The sequence below is a fragment of the Ranitomeya imitator genome, chromosome 6 (genome assembly GCF_032444005.1).
Source record: "Ranitomeya imitator isolate aRanImi1 chromosome 6, aRanImi1.pri, whole genome shotgun sequence".
NCBI classification, from domain to species: domain Eukaryota; kingdom Metazoa; phylum Chordata; class Amphibia; order Anura; family Dendrobatidae; genus Ranitomeya; species Ranitomeya imitator.
In genome coordinates this window covers 175,456,081-175,472,547 of record NC_091287.1, presented here as the reverse complement: position 1 = coordinate 175,472,547, position 16,467 = coordinate 175,456,081, and the positions used below count along the sequence as shown (strand labels likewise).

The window sequence follows — 16,467 nt, the reverse complement described above, 5'->3', positions numbered from 1 at the left end:
GAAGAACAGGGAGGAGCCTTCATGAACAATACGGAGTCGAGCTGGATAAAGCATGGAGTAAATGATGTTTTTATCCCTGAGCTGCTTTTTGACTTCCATAAATCGAACTCGCTGCTTTTGAAGTTCCATAGAGAAGTCCGGGAAGATTGATATAGTGGCGTTATTGAATTTAATAGGGGCCTTCTGCCTTGCCAAGCGAAGAATTGCATCCCTGTCTCTGCAGTTAAGGAGACGTGCCAGAAAGGGTCGGGGCGGAGTTCCAGGAGGAAGAGGTCTCGTTGGGACCCTATGGGCCCTTTCCACAGAAAATGTTGAGGAGAATCCGTCTCCCAGGGAGGTTTTAAGCCAGTCCTCTAGAAATTGCTCAGGTTGCTGACCCTCCGAGCGTTCTGGTAGGCCAATAATTCGGATATTATTACGGCGCAGCCTGTTTTCCAGGTCATCTGCCTTTTGCTTCCAGGCATTCACAGAGCCAGCGGCCTTTGATAACTTAGCCTCCATTGGGGCAATGGTGTCCTCTATCTGAGACACCCTTGTTTCAACCTCTGAAATACGCCCTCTCATAGTTTGTATATCTTGTCGCAGACGGCCCACTTCAGTATGCACGTCTTCTATTTTCTCAGTGAGAGAGGACCTGGTGAGAGATATAGCCTGCATCAACTGCTCAGATGCTTGTTTAAGAGTCAGTTCGTCTTGTTCTCCCTCCTCATTGCTGTCAGAAAGACGATTTTTGCGTTGACTCTGCGTGGGATTATTTCTGAGAGAGCGTGTATTATCTGGGGCATCTTCTCTGGCATATTTCCTCAACTTGTCAGCAGCCCCCGCTCCTTTAGGATGATGCATGGTGATTGGCAGAAGATCCCCACCAAATGACCAAATTTATTATTATGGCAGTCTATTCTCCACTAGCAGACCGGACAGGGCCAAACACCGGGATGCACCCCCGAGAGGCAGCAAACCAAGCAAAGAGTCTCAGATATCTGCAAATGTATCAATTTAGGAGTTTGCCCAGGCACTGTGTCCCAGAGCAGCCACAGTTCCCCAGGAAGAACAGCAGGGAGGGGGGAACGATCCCTCCAAAGTAATGGTGCAAGCAGGGGTTTTGATAAGGGGAGTGCAGGGCCCAATTTTCCAGGGCGCACACCGCTCTGCCCCTTTTAGTGTTTCAGGCCGGTAGCTCACCTCCTGAATGCACCGCAGTCTTGCTATATAGCGCCTCTCTCCTTGCTGCTGGAGAGTGCGCTGTGGTAATGGCCGCCGTCTCCCAGGGCCCGCCCGCCGCTCCAGACCCGGCACCTGTCTCCTGCTCCTCGATGTTCCACAGCGTCCCCGCTGTATGTAAGTGCCTGCCGTGCTCCCCGGGGGATCCACCCGGCTTCAGCCGCCGCCGGCACTGCGTCCCGCCCGTCGGAGCCGCGCTTAAAGATGGCCGCCGCAGCCCAGGGACCTCGCCGCTCCTCCAGGCCGCCACAGATATCGGCTCTCCAGCGTTCCACCGCCGCCACCCGGGGGGGTCGCCGGTCTCCCGAGCTTTCAGAGCACCGCCTCAGCCGGTGCAGCTGCAGTTCAGGGGGATAAATGGCCGGATTCAGATCAGGATAATGGGAGCCTCCAAAAGGTGCGTCTTCTCTCTTGGCTTACATAGCCACGCCCCCCCGACCCCCCTAATTTTGCCACAAAAAACTGGGAAAACTTATTGACTCGAGTATAAGCCTAGGGTGGAAATGCAGCATTTACCGGTGAATTTCAAAAATAAAAATAGATCATTATTTCCCCATAGCTGTGCCATATAGTGCTCTACACCATTCATATTTCCCCATAGCTGTGCCCCATATAGTGCTCTGCACCGTTCACTGTGCCCCCTAGCTGTGCCATATACAGTGCTCTGCACCGTTCACTGTGCCCCATAGCTGTGCCATATACGGTGCTCTGCACCGTTCACTGTGCCCCCTAGCTGTGCCTTATACGGTGCTCTGCACCGTTCATTGTGCCCCCTAGCTGTGCCTTATACGGTGCTCTGCACCGTTCATTGTGCCCCCTAGCTGTGCCTTATACGGTGCTCTGCACCGTTCACTGTGCCCCATAGATGTGCCATATACGGTGCTCTGCACCGTTCACTGTGCCCCATAGATGTGCTCCATATACGGTGCTCTGCACCGTTCACTGTGCCCCATAGATGTGCCATATACGGTGCTCTGCACCGTTCACTGTGCCCCATAGATGTGCCATATACGGTGCTCTGCACCGTTCACTGTGCCCCATAGATGTGCTCCATATACGGTGCCCTGCACCGTTCACTGTGCCCCATAGATGTGCCATATACGGTGCTCTGCACCGTTCACTGTGCCCCATAGATGTGCTCCATATACGGTGCTCTGCACCGTTCACTGTGCCCCATAGATGTGCTCCATATACGGTGCCCTGCACCGTTCACTGTGCCCCCTAGATGCTCCACATTAATCTGTGCTGCCGCTGCTACTGCTGCAATAAAAAAAAAAAAACACATACTCACCTCCCTTGATTGCAGCTCCCGGCGTCTCGTTCCGGCGCCTCCATCTTCCCGGCGTCTCTGCTCTGACTGATCAAGCAGAGGGCGCCGCGCACACTATATGCGTCATCGCGCCCTCTGCCTGATCAGTCAGAGAGCGCAGACGCCGGGAAGATGGAGGCGCCGGCCGGGAAGATGGATCGGTGCCCGGCGGCTGGAACGAGGACAGGTGAATATAACATACTCACCTAGTCCTGGCGATCCTCGCGCTGTCCCCTCCTGTCTTCGGCGCTGCAGCTTCTTTCTCTATCAGCGGTCACCGGCACCGCTGATTAGAGAAATGAATAAGCGGCTCCGCCCCTATGGGAGGTGGAGCCGCTTATTCATTTCTGTAATGAGCGGTCCCACGTGACCGCTGAAGAGAGGAAGAAGCTGCAGCGCCGAAGCCCGTGGGACGGCAGGGACAGCGCGAGGATCGCTGGGACTAGGTAAGTATACCTCAGCGCCCTCACCCCCTCACCTGCCGACCCCACCGCTACCGTGACTCGAGTATAAGCCGAGGGGGGCACTTTCAGCCCTAAAATTTGGGCTGAAAATCTCGGCTTATACTCGAGTATATACGGTAAATGTGATCTGAGAGTGCAGGTCGTGATAAAGAGAGAGCACCAGCACTCAACCATCAAGATGTCACTGTCACTTTTAACCACAGCATCTAACTAAGGGGTTAAACGGCCACGGTCAGTGCAAACACTGATTGTGGCTGAAATAACAGGGTGTCAGCTATAAAGTACAGTGGCTGCATTTTCACCCATTGGGGGATGCTATTCTCTTATATCTCAGGATAGTAAAAAAAATGTATTGGTGGTCATTAAAGGGTTAAAATTTCTGTCAAACAAGAAAACATATACCACATTTTTCAGACTATAAGAACCACCCACTTTTAAAGAACAAAAAAGAAAAAAAATAGAAACCCCAAACCCCCCCAATGAAGAATATGAAAAATAGATTTTACAATATCAAAAATCTTTATTTTCTTCCAAATGTTTTACCATTGTAATTGAGTTGACACTGGTGCAGTCATGTCCTGACCCAAGTATATACCGTATATACTCAAGTATAAGCCGACCCGAGTATAAGCTGACCCCCCTAATTTTGCCACAAAAAACTGGGAAAACTTATTGACTCGAGTGTAAGCCTAGGGTAGAAAATGCAGCAGCTACCGGTGAATTTCAAAAATAAAAATAGATGCTCCATACCGTTCATTATTGCCCCATAAGATGCTCCATATAAAGCTGTGCCACATATAATGCTCCATACTGTTCATTATTGCCCCATAGATGCTCCATATAAAGCTATGCCACATATAATGCTCTGCACCGTTCAATATGGCCCCATAGATGCTCCATATAAAGCTGTGCCCCAAATATAATGCTCTGCACTGTTTATTATGGCCCCATAGATGCTCCATATAAAGCTGTGCCCCATATATAATGCTCTGCACCGTTCATTATGGCCCCATAGATGCTACATATAAAGCTATGCCCCATATATAATGCTCTGCACCGTTCATTATGGCCCCATAGATGCTCCATATAAAGCTATGCCCCATATATAATGCTCTGCAACGTTCATTATGGCCCCATAGATGCTCCATATATAATGCTCTGCACCGTTCATTATGGCCCCATAGATGCTCCATATAAAGCTGTGCCCCACATATAATGCTCTGCACCGTTCTTTATGGCCCCATAGATGCTCCATATAAAGTTGTGCCCCGTATATAATGCTCTGCACCGTTCATTATGGCCCCATAGATGCTCCATATAAAGCTGTGCCATATATAATGCTGCTGCAATAAAAAAAAAAAAATCACATACTCACCTCTCTTCGCTCAGGACGCCGGCGCTTTCAATATTTACCTGCTCCTCGTGCGGCTCCATCTCCAGCACTGACGCTCAGCATGCTGAGGGCGTGCACTGACTACGTCACCACACTAAACTGAGCGTCACAGCCAGAGGACGCTGGAGACGGAGCCACACCGGAACGAGGAGCAGGTAAATATCGCGCAGCGCTCCCCTCCCCGTATACTTACCTGCTCTTGGCGCGGTCCCTGCTTCTTCCACAGCTGCATCTTCTTCCTGTATTGAGCGGTCAGTTACCGATCATTACAGTCATGAATATGCGGCTCCACCTCTATGGGAGGTGGAGTCGCATATTCATGACTGTAATGAGAGGTGCCATGTGACCGCTCAGCACAGGAAGAATTTGCTGCGCTGCATGAAGCAGGGACTGCAGGGACCGCATCGGGAGTAGGTAAGTATAACTAGACAGCCCCCGCCGATCCCCGGGTATGACTCTAGTATAAGCCGAGAGGGGGGCTTTCAGCCCCCCAAAAATGGGCTGAAAATCTCGGCTTATACTCGAGTATATACGGTAATTAAATAAGAATGTTTTTTCTGCAAAAGGCCTTGTTGTAAATTTTCCAGCCTTGGTGCTTAGTGGTACTCCCACAATAACTAAAAGGAGGTTTCAAGAATCCTATCCCTACATTTAAGTGGAACACCATACTCCCCCTTACTTGGGGCTTGAATACTGAATGGAACAAAGAAATTGAGAACTTTTTAGGTGACCCTAAGCATTTCCCCCACCAGTTGCAGCTAATGCCACAATGAAGTGCATGAGATTCTCACAGCATAATGGAATGTATATCTGCACTTTAAATAATATAAAAAAGAAAAAAAAAAACTCAGTACCTGCTTACAGCATTTCCAAATACAGTCCTGATATTGTCAATCGTTGTCGCATTTGATAATGTTCTCACATCAGCCGTGGTCTCACCTTGCTGAAGGGATATAGTTTATTTCTACATTATCTGTAGTTTTTCAAATAATTATTCAAATATTTTCAGCATTTTTTAATAGCAGATATTTAATAATACTATTTCATTACATACAAATTTGGTCAACAGTAATGGCACCCCTAACTATTGAGTGCACAATGTACAATATCTCCTGAAAAAGTGTTTTATCTACAGTGGGAAAAATAACATTTTCTGGACTATAAGACACAATGGACCATAAGACACCCCCCAAATTTTCAGAAGGAAAATAGGAAAAAAAAAATTAATGTGTCAAATGGGGGTCGTCCGTCTTACAGTCTGAATTCAGCTTACCAGGGGAAAATCGGCAGCATGGAGACTGAATAGCTTCAATTCCAGAGTTTTCATTATTATTTTTTTTTTTACTGTACAGGTTAATGTTATAGTTTCATACATTGTACTTTTTGGGATGCAGCAATATTTTTTTCTGTATTTTTTTTTTAAAAAAAGGGGAAAAAGGTGGCAGACTCAAATTTTATAAAAACAAGGATTTTTGTGAACTCACCGTAAAATCTTTTTCTCCGAACCACTCATTGGGGGACACAGGACCATGGGTGTATACTGCTGCCACTAGGAGGCTGACACTAAGTGACTATAAAAAAAAATTAACTCCTGCTCCTCTGTAGTTTACACCTACTGTCACGCTCACGCCCTGACTGGTGGGCGTGAGCTCGGGGGGTTTGTGGCCCCACTGTGCCACAAACCAGACTACCCTGGAAGGGGTGTGACTGACAGCTGCTTGGGTTTTCGCTGGAGCCTCTGATGGTGAGGTCAGGCTTGTGCGGCAGGCAGCTGCCAGGTGCTACTCCAGGGTGGTGTCTGGCTGTGGCTGCTGATCCCACTTGGGAAACAGTAACACCAGGACTGGTGTGGGCATCAGGCAGGACGAGCAGATGAGCACGGATGAAACTCAGACAAGTAGGCTGGCTGGCAGGCACGGCAGAGACACAGGGCTGGCAGGCACGGCAGAGACACAGGGCTGGCAGGCACGGCAGAGACACAGGGCTGGCAGGCACGGCAGAGACACAGGGCTGGCAGGCACGGCAGAGACACAGGGCTAGTTGGTGTGGTGTATGAAGGAACAGATAGGGACCTGTTCACACAGGAGGTGCAGGTACGGATATGTAGTATGAAGGAACAGGTAGAGACCTGTTCACACAGGAGGTGCAGGTAAGAAAACAAGCCAGAAGGAGAATGAAGGAACAGGTTGGGACCTGTTCACACAGAAAGAGAACCGCAAGGCTGCGGATAGGAGCGGTAGAGCAGCAAGAGATAGCGCAGCAACAAAAGCTAAGCAGAGCTGAACCGCAAGGAATGCGGAGAGGAGCTGCAGCAAGATTACTGCAGCAGCAGAAGCTAAGCAGAGCGGAACCACAAGGAATGTGCGGAGAGGAGCTGCAGCAAGAGATATCTGCAGGAGCAGAGTAGAACGGAGCAGAACCGCAGACGTGCGGAGCAGAGGCAAAGCTGCAAGAGAGCGGAGCACGGGCAAAGCCACAAGAGCCGCAAGAGTGCGGAGCACAAGCAAACAGGGAGGACACAAGGAAAGACACAGCAGGGAGAGAAGCCACAGACAAGGAGACAGAGGTAGGACAAAGTTCAGACAAGGCAATAGAACAAGACAAGGCACAAGAACAAAGACACAGGGACCAGGATATTCTGCCTCCTGGAGGGCGGACAACAAGATCAAGGCAAGAACACTGAGAAAAGCCTCTAGAGGGACAGAGCAAGGCCTGGCAAACTCATAAGCTAAACACAAACTGAGCTAACAAATTGCATAGGCCCAGTCCACTGGGTGGAGCTGCACTAAATACTGGAGGCCTCTTGGTAATTGGTCAGGAACAGACCAGACAGGTGCACCTGATTCCTATAAGAACCAGAAAGTTCAGGCGCCGCCCCCCTATGCACACAGCCAGGAAGCATGCAGAGGGCAGAGGCACAGAATATGGAGCTGGCAAGAAACAGAAACCACATCATGACCTGGAGCAGTGGGTAAGATAGCGTGAGAAATGAGAGGCCATGCCATGATGCCAGCAGAGTTGTTACACCTACCACTGGCTCCAGCCAAACCAGTTCAGTGACAAAGCAGTAGGAAATCAAAACCATTGAATACAGGTACAACATGTTGTTAAACACAGGGCCCCTGAGTTCTTGTGGCAAATAGGGCCCTGGGACATTAAGTCCAGATGATACGGTAGTCGCCAGGGGACGTTGATGGCGAGTTGCACCAACTCTGCGTACCACGCCTGGCGTGGCCAGTCCGGAGCAACCAGGATCATTGGGACCCCCCCACCTTGATCTTCCTGATGACCCTCGGGAGAAACAGGAGTGCGGTTAAAACGTACGTACGGAAGACGAAACTGACGCCACAAAAGAACCAGTGCATCTACCCCGATGGCTTCTGGATCCTGGGACCGAGCTAGGAACTCTGGCACCATGGCGTTTAATCTTCAGGCCATGAGATCCACATCCGGAATCCCCCAGTGATGACAAATCTGTTGGAAGACCTCCGGATGAAGTGACCACTCTCCTGAGTTGAGATCTTGATGGCTGAGGAAGTCTGACGCCCAGTTTTCCCCACACACGGGTTATGAACTGCCGAGATGACCGAGTGGTTTCTCTCGGCCCAGCGGAGTATGTGTTCCACCTAGCGCATTGCCGCGGGTGCCCCCTTGATGAATGATATATGCCACAGCCGTGGCATTGTCCGATTGAACTTGGAAGGGGCGACCCACCATGAGATAATGGAACTGCCGCAGGGACAACCAAATGTCTGAATCCTGAATCTCCAGGACGTTGATCGGAAGGAGCGATTCCCAAGGTCACAAACACCTCTGGGCAGTGTGGTGACGGAAGTCAGCTCCCCAGCCAAGGAGGCTGGCGTCGGTAGTGACCACCAGCCAATGAACTGGGAGAAAGGATTTTCTCTGGATGAGAGAGGACAGCAACGTCCACCATCTGAGCACATGCTGGACACGCAGGGACAAACGGCACAGTCTGTCGTCGAGGGAGAATGGGTTCTTGTCTAAGGCTGCAGAGGAAGGAGGTGTAGCTGGGCGAAGTGAACAGCTTCCATCGCTGCCACCATCTTGCCCAGGTCCCCCATGACAAATAGGATGGAGTGAGGATAAGGATGACAAAGTGCCCGGGCTCCCTGTTGAAGGGCTAAGACCTTGTCTCGAGGGAGAATCACCAACCCTCGGGAAGTGTCCAGGGTCATGCCTAAAAAGGTTATCTGCTGAGCTGGAACAGGGAAGATTTGCTTAAGTTTATCATCCAGCCCAGTCGAGAAAGAATATCCATAGTGATTCGCACGCACTCTGCACAGGCTTGGAAAGACGGTCCCTTGATTAGAAGGTTGTCTAGGTAAGGCAACACAACCATGCCCTGAGAGTGTAAAATGGACATTACGGCCGCCATGACCTTCGTGACCACTCAGGGGGCGGTGCGGAGGACAAAGCTGTGAACTGGAAATGTCCCTCGCAGACAACGAAGCGCAGGAACTTCTGGTGAGGGGGAAAAGATCGGGATATGAAGGTAAGCATCCCGGATGTCAATGGATGCTAGGAACTCCCCCTTCTGCACTGAGGAAATGACAGAATGGAGTGACTCCATCCTGAAGTGCCGGACCATGACAAATTTGTTTGAGAGTTTTAGGTCCAGGATGGGCCTCACTGTTGCATCCTTCTTCGGGACCACAAAGAGGTTCGAGTAGAACCTCTCGAACCTTTCTTTTTCTGGGACCGGACTAATGACCCCGTCTTGACGAAGAGAATCGATGGCCCAGAAAAAGAATATAATATAACCTCTTTTTCTCATCTTTTAGGATACATCGGGGGCTTATCTACAGAATTCCAGAATGCTATAGATAAGCCCCTGATGCTGGTGGGCTTACCTCACCCTCGGATTTTGGGGGTGACAGGTTCCCTTTAATGGGAACGTGTCACCCCCAAAATCGCGGGTGAGGTAAGCCCACCGGCATCAGGGGCTTATCTACAGCATTCTGGAATGCTGTAGATAAGCCCCCGATGTATCCTAAAAGATGAGAAAAAGACGTTCGATTATACTCACTCAGTGGCGGTCCCGCTGTTGGTCCGGCGCCTCCCATCTTCATCAGATGATGACCTCTTCTTGTCTTCACGCTGCGGCTCCAGCACAGGCGTACTTTGTCTGCCCTGTTGAGGGCAGAGCAAAGTACTGCAGTGCGCAGGCGCCGGGAAAGGTCAGAGAGGCCCGGCACCTGCGCACTGCAGTACTTTGCTCTGCCCTCAACAGGGCAGACAAAGTACGCTTGCGCCGGAGCTGCAGCGTGAAGACCAGAAGAGGACGTCATCTGATGAAGATAGGAGGAGCCGGACCCAGACCAACAGCAGGACCGCCCTTGGGTGAGTATAATCTAACGTCTTTTTCTCATCTTTTAGGATACATCGGGGGCTTATCTACAGCATTCCAGAATGCTGAAGATAAGCCCCTGATGCCGGTGGGTTTACCTCACCCGTGATTTTGGGGGTGACAGGTTCTCTTTAAACTGGAGATGATGGGAAATTGGGAGCCAGTGAAGGGATCTGCAAGGAGGAGAAGCAGGAGTGTAACGAGGAGAGAGATTAATTAGTGGGGCAGCAGAGTTAAAGACGGACTGGAGGGATGCGAGAGTGTTAGAAGGTAGGCCACAGAGGAGGATTTTGCAGTAGTCGAGGCGGGAGATGATTAGGGCACGCACAAGCATTTTGGTAGAGTGAGGGTTGAGGAAAGGACGGATTCTGGAAATATTTTTGAGCTGGAGGCGACAGGAGGTGGTGAGAGCTTGGATGTGCGGTTTGAAGGACAGGGCAGAATGAAGGGTTACTCCGAGGGAGCGGATTTCTGGGACAGGGGAAAGTGTGATTTCATTTATTGTGATTGATAGATCAGGTAGGGAAGATATGCGAGATGGAGTAAAGATAATTAGTTCAGTTTTGTCCACATTGAGCTTGAGGAAAAGAGAACAAGGAGGATATAGCTGATAGACACTCTGGGATTCTGGACAGCAGAGATGTAACATTTGGGCCAGATAGGTAGATCAGAGTGTCATCAGCATATAGATGGTATTGGAAGCCATAGGACTTTATGAGTTGTCCCAGGCCAAGGGTATATATGGAGAAGAGAAGGGGTCCTGTTGTGGATTCTGTTTTTGGGCTCCCTCTGGTGGTTACAGATGGTACTGGGTGACTTGTGTTCTCTGCGGTCTCTGGTGTCCACCTGTTCTATCAGGATATGGGAGTTTCCTATTTAACCTGGCTTTCTTGTCATTTCCTCGCCGGCGATCAATGTAATCAGTGTGTCTTGTTACCTCTGCTTTCCGCTTCTGTAATCATCAGGACAAGCTAAGTTTTTTATTTTCCTGTTCCACGTTTTGCTTTATTTTTGTTTTAGTCCAGCTTGCAGTTATGTGATTCCTTGTTGCTGGTTGCTCTAGTGGGCTGATATTACTCCTCATGTTCCATGAGTTGGCACATGAGTTCAGGTAATTTCAGGATGGTTTTTTGTAGGGTTTTTTCGCTGACCGCGCAGTTCACTTTTGTATCCTCTGCTATCTAGTTTTAGCGGGCCTCATTTTGCTGAATCTGTTTTCATTACTACGTATGTGCTTTCCTCTCATTTCACCGTCATTACATGTGGGGGGCTGCTATTTCTGTGGGGTGTTTCTCTGGAGGCAAGAGAGGTCTTTGTTTCTTCTAATAGGGGAAGCTAGTCCTTCGGCTGGCGCGAGACGTCTAGAATCATCGTAGGCACGTTCGCCGGCTACTGCTAGTGTTGTGAATTAGGTTCAGGATCGCGGTCAGCTCAGTTTCCATCACCCTAGAGCTTGTTCTGTTTTTTGTGTGCTTGTCCTTTTGTGATCCCCTGCCATTGGGATCATGACAGTATCGCCGGCCCGAAAAGTGGTAATCGTATTGGCTGAAGTAGGAGGAAAAGTAGTCTGAGGAAGTTTTTTTTTTCCCCCCTTCCCTCAGAGTTTGCTGCCTAGCCTTAATTGCAGCCTGGCTGCGTCTTACCTCCTCTTAATCCTTGAATGGCTCTGACCTCAGCTGTTTATCATGGACGTCCAGAGTTTGGCTTCCAGCCTGAATAATCTTGCTGCTAAGGTTCAAAATATACAAGATTTTGTTGTACATGCTCCTATGTCTGAACCTAGAATTCCTATCCCAGAGTTTTTTTCTGGAGATAGATCTAGTTTTCTGAATTTTAGGAACAATTGCAAGTTGTTTCTTTCTTTGAAATCTCGCTCCTCTGGAGACCCTGCTCAGCAAGTCAAAATTGTAATATCTTTCCTGCGGGGTGACCCTCAGAATTGGGCATTTGCATTGGCACCAGGGGATCCTGCGTTGCTCAATGTGGATGCGTTTTTTCTGGCATTGGGTTTGCTCTATGAGGAACCTAACCTAGAGATTCAGGCTGAAAAAGCTTTATTTGCTCTCTCTCAGGGGCAAGATGAAGCAGAAATATATTGTCAGAAATTTCGGAAATGGTCGGTGCTTACTCAGTGGAATGAGTGCGCTCTGGCTGCAAAATTCAGAGATGGCCTTTCTGAGGCCATTAAAGATGTTATGGTGGGGTTCCCAGCGCCTACAGGTCTGAATGAGTCTATGACTATGGCTATTCAGATTGATCGGCGTTTACGGGAGCGCAAACCTGTGCACCATTTGGCGGTGTCTTCTGAACAGGCACCTGAGACAATGCAATGTGATAGAATTCAGTCCAGAAGTGAACGGCAAAACTATAGGCGGAAAAATGGGTTGTGTTTTTATTGTGGTGATTCAGCTCATGTTATATCAGCATGCTCTAAACGCACAAAAAAGGTTGATAAGTCTGTTGCCATTAGTACTTTACAGTCTAAGTTCATTCTGTCTGTGACTCTGATTTGTTCATTATCAGCCATTTCCGTCGATGCCTATGTGGATTCAGGCGCTGCCCTGAGTCTTATGGATTGGTCATTTGCCAACCGCTGTGGGTTTAGTCTGGAGCCTCTGGAAGTCCCTATTCCTTTGAAAGGAATTGACTCTACACCTTTGGCTATGAATAAACCTCAGTACTGGACACACGTGACCATGCGTATGACTCCCGTTCATCAGGAGGTGATTCGCTTCCTGGTACTGTATAATTTACATGATGTCTTAGTGCTTGGTCTGCCATGGTTACAAACTCATAACCCAGTCTTGGACTGGAAAACGATGTCTGTGTTAAGCTGGGGATGTCAGGGGGTTCATTATGATGCACCTCCGATTTCTATCGCTTCATCTACTCCTTCTGAGGTTCCTGTATTTTTGTCTGATTATCAGGATGTTTTTGAGGAGCCTAAGCTCAATTCGCTTCCTCCTCACAGGGATTGCGATTGTGCTATAGATTTGATTCCTGGCAGTAAATTTCCTAAAGGTCGTTTGTTCAATCTGTCAGTGCCAGAGCATACTGCTATGCGGGATTATGTTAAGGAGTCCTTGGAAAAGGGACATATCCGTCCATCTTCATCTCCTTTGGGAGCAGGTTTTTTTTTCGTGGCCAAAAAAGATGGTTCCTTGAGGCCTTGTATAGATTACCGTCTTTTGAATAAGATTACGGTCAAATATCAGTATCCTTTGCCATTGTTGACTGATTTGTTCGCTCGCATTAAGGGGGCTAAATGGTTCACTAAGATTGATCTTCGGGGTGCGTATAGTCTTGTGCGGATTAAGCAGGGTGATGAGTGGAAAACCGCATTTAATACGCCTGAGGGCCATTTTGAGTATTTGGTGATGCCTTTTGGACTTTCTAATGCTCCTTCTGTCTTCCAGTCCTTTATGCACGATATTTTCCGTGAATATCTGGATAAATTTATGATTGTGTATTTGGATGATGTTTTGGTTTTTTCTGATGACTGGGAGTCCCATGTTCAGCAGGTCAGGAAGATGTTTCAGGTCCTGCGGGCCAATTCTTTGTTTGTAAAAGGTTCAAAGTGTCTCTTTGGAGTCCAGAAGATTTCTTTTTTGGGGTATATTTTTTCCCCTTCTACTATTGAGATGGATCCCATCAAGGTTCAAGCTATTTGTGACTGGACGCAGCCTACATCTCTTAAGAGTCTACAGAAGTTCTTGGGCTTTGCTAATTTTTATCGTCGTTTCATAACTAATTTTTCTAGTGTTGTTAAGCCTTTGACGGATCTGACTAAGAAGGGTGCTGATGTTGCTGATTGGTCTCCTGCGGCTGTGGAGGCCTTTCAGGAACTTAAGCGTCGGTTTTCTTCTGCTCCTGTGTTGCGTCAGCCAGATGTTTCGCTTCCTTTTCAGGTTGAGGTTGATGCTTCTGAGATTGGAGCGGGGGCGGTTTTGTCACAGAGAAGCTCCGATTGCTCGGTGATGAAGCCATGTGCGTTCTTTTCTAGAAAGTTTTCGCCCACTGAGCGGAGTTATGATGTTGGTAATCGGGAGCTTTTGGCCATGAAGTGGGCATTTGAGGAGTGGCGTCATTGGCTTGAGGGTGCTAGACATCGTGTGGTGGTCTTGACTGATCACAAAAATCTGATTTACCTTGAGTCTGCCAAGCGTCTGAATCCTAGACAGGCTCGTTGGTCACTGTTTTTCTCCCGTTTCGATTTTGTGGTTTCATATCTGCCAGGTTCAAAGAATGTGAAGGCGGATGCTCTTTCTAGGAGTTTTGTGCCTGATTCCCCTGGAAATTCTGAGCCCACTGGTATCCTTAGGGATGGGGTGATTTTGTCGGCTGTCTTCCCAGACTTGCGACGTGCTTTGAGGGAGTTTCAGGCGGATAAACCTGATCGTTGTCCGCCTGAAAGACTGTTTGTTCCGGATAATTGGACCAGTAGAGTCATCTCCGAGGTCCATTCTTCTGCGTTGGCAGGTCATCCTGGAATATTTGGTACTAGAGACTTGGTGGCCAGGTCTTTTTGGTGGCCTTCCTTGTCGAGGGATGTGCGTTCTTTTGTGCAGTCTTGTGAAGTTTGCGCTCGGGCTAAGCCTTGCTGTTCTCGGGCCAGTGGATTGTTGTCACCTTTGCCTATCCCGAAGAGGCCTTGGACGCACATTTCCATGGACTTTATTTCGGATCTCCCTGTCTCTCAAAAAATGTCCGTCATCTGGGTTGTGTGTGACCGCTTTTCTAAGATGGTTCATCTGGTTCCCTTGCCTAAGTTACCTTCCTCCTCTGAGTTGGTCCCTCTGTTTTTTCAGAACGTGGTTCGTTTGCATGGGATTCCGGAGAACATTGTTTCTGACAGGGGATCCCAGTTTGTGTCTAGATTTTGGCGGACGTTCTGTGCTAAGATGGGCATTGATTTGTCCTTTTCGTCTGCATTCCATCCTCAGACGAATGGCCAGACGGAACGAACTAATCAGACCTTGGAAACTTATTTAAGGTGTTTTGTTTCTGCTGATCAAGATGACTGGGTTACCTTTTTGCCGCTTGCCGAATTTGCCCTTAATAATCGGGCTAGTTCTGCTACCTTGGTTTCTCCTTTCTTTTGTAATTCGGGGTTTCATCCTCGTTTTTCCTCTGGTCAGGTGGAGCCTTCTGATTGTCCTGGAGTGGACATGGTGGTGGATAGGTTGCATCAGATTTGGAGTCATGTGGTGGACAATTTGAAGTTGTCCCAGGAGAGGGCTCAGCAGTTTGCTAATCGCCGTCGCCGCGTGGGTCCTCGACTTCGTGTTGGGGACTTGGTGTGGTTGTCTTCTCGTTTTGTTCCTATGAAGGTCTCTTCTCCTAAGTTCAAGCATCGGTTTATCGGTCCCTATAGGATCTTGGAAATTCTTAACCCTGTGTCGTTTCGTTTGGATCTCCCGGCATCGTTTGCTATTCATAATGTGTTCCATCGGTCGTTGTTGCGGAAGTATGAGGTACCTGTTGTTCCTTCGCTTGAGCCTCCTGCTCCGGTGCTGGTGGAGGGAGAATTGGAGTATGTTGTGGAGAAGATCTTGGATTCTCGTGTTTCCAGACGGAAACTTCAGTATTTGGTCAAGTGGAAGGATTATGGTCAGGAGGATAATTCTTGGGTGGTTGCCTCTGATGTTCATGCTGCTGATTTGGTCCGTGCATTTCATAGGGCTCATCCTGGTCGCCCTGGTGGTTCTCGTGAGGGTTCGGTGACCCCTCCTCAAGGGGGGGGTACTGTTGTGGATTCTGTTTTTGGGCTCCCTCTGGTGGTTACAGATGGTACTGGGTGACTTGTGTTCTCTGCGGTCTCTGGTGTCCACCTGTTCTATCAGGATATGGGAGTTTCCTATTTAACCTGGCTTTCTTGTCATTTCCTCGCCGGCGATCAATGTAATCAGTGTGTCTTGCTACCTCTGCTTTCCGCTTCTGTAATCATCAGGACAAGCTAAGTTTTTGATTTTCCTGTTCCACGTTTTGCTTTATTTTTGTTTTAGTCCAGCTTGCAGTTATGTGATTCCTTGTTGCTGGTTGCTCTAGTGGGCTGATATTACTCCTCATGTTCCATGAGTTGGCACATGAGTTCAGGTAATTTTAGGATGGTTTTTTGTAGGGTTTTTTCGCTGACCGCACAGTTCACTTTTGTATCCTCTGCTATCTAGTTTTAGCGGGCCTCATTTTGCTGAATCTGTTTTCATTACTACGTATGTGCTTTCCTCTCATTTCACCGTCATTACATGTGGGGGGCTGCTATTTCTGTGGGGTGTTTTTCTGGAGGCAAGAGAGGTCTTTGTTTCTTCTAATAGGGGAAGCTAGTCCTTCGGCTGGCGCGAGACGTCTAGAATCATCGTAGGCACGTTCCCCGGCTACTGCTAGTGTTGTGAATTAGGTTCAGGATCGCGGTCAGCTCAGTTTCCATCACCCTAGAGCTTGTTCTGTTTTTTGTGTGCTTGTCCTTTTGTGATCCCCTGCCATTGGGATCATGACAGGGTCCTAGGACAGAGCCTTGAGGGACACCAACAGAGAGAGGGTGAGATAAGTAGGTAGTGTGGGAGTAGGAAATGCTAAATGTACGGTTGGTAAGGTATGAGGAGATCCAGGATAGGGCAAGGTCTTTGACACCAAAGGAAGAGAGGATCTGTAATAGGAGGCAGTGGTCAAATGTGTCAAAGGCAAAGGACAGGTCAAGAAGGAGGAGTAT

The 16,467-nt window shown here is 48.7% G+C and overlaps 1 protein-coding gene across 1 annotated transcript in view; it reads right to left on the bottom strand.

Moving 5' to 3' along the window:
* MLH1 (mutL homolog 1) overlaps positions 1–16,467 on the bottom strand; it is a 101,462-nt gene that overhangs the window by 58,727 nt on the left and 26,268 nt on the right. Inside the window, exon 8 of the mRNA XM_069730316.1 lies at positions 5,242–5,330. Within this exon, the coding sequence (XP_069586417.1) occupies positions 5,242–5,330 (89 nt within the window). The remainder of the gene's footprint in view (positions 1–5,241; positions 5,331–16,467) is intronic.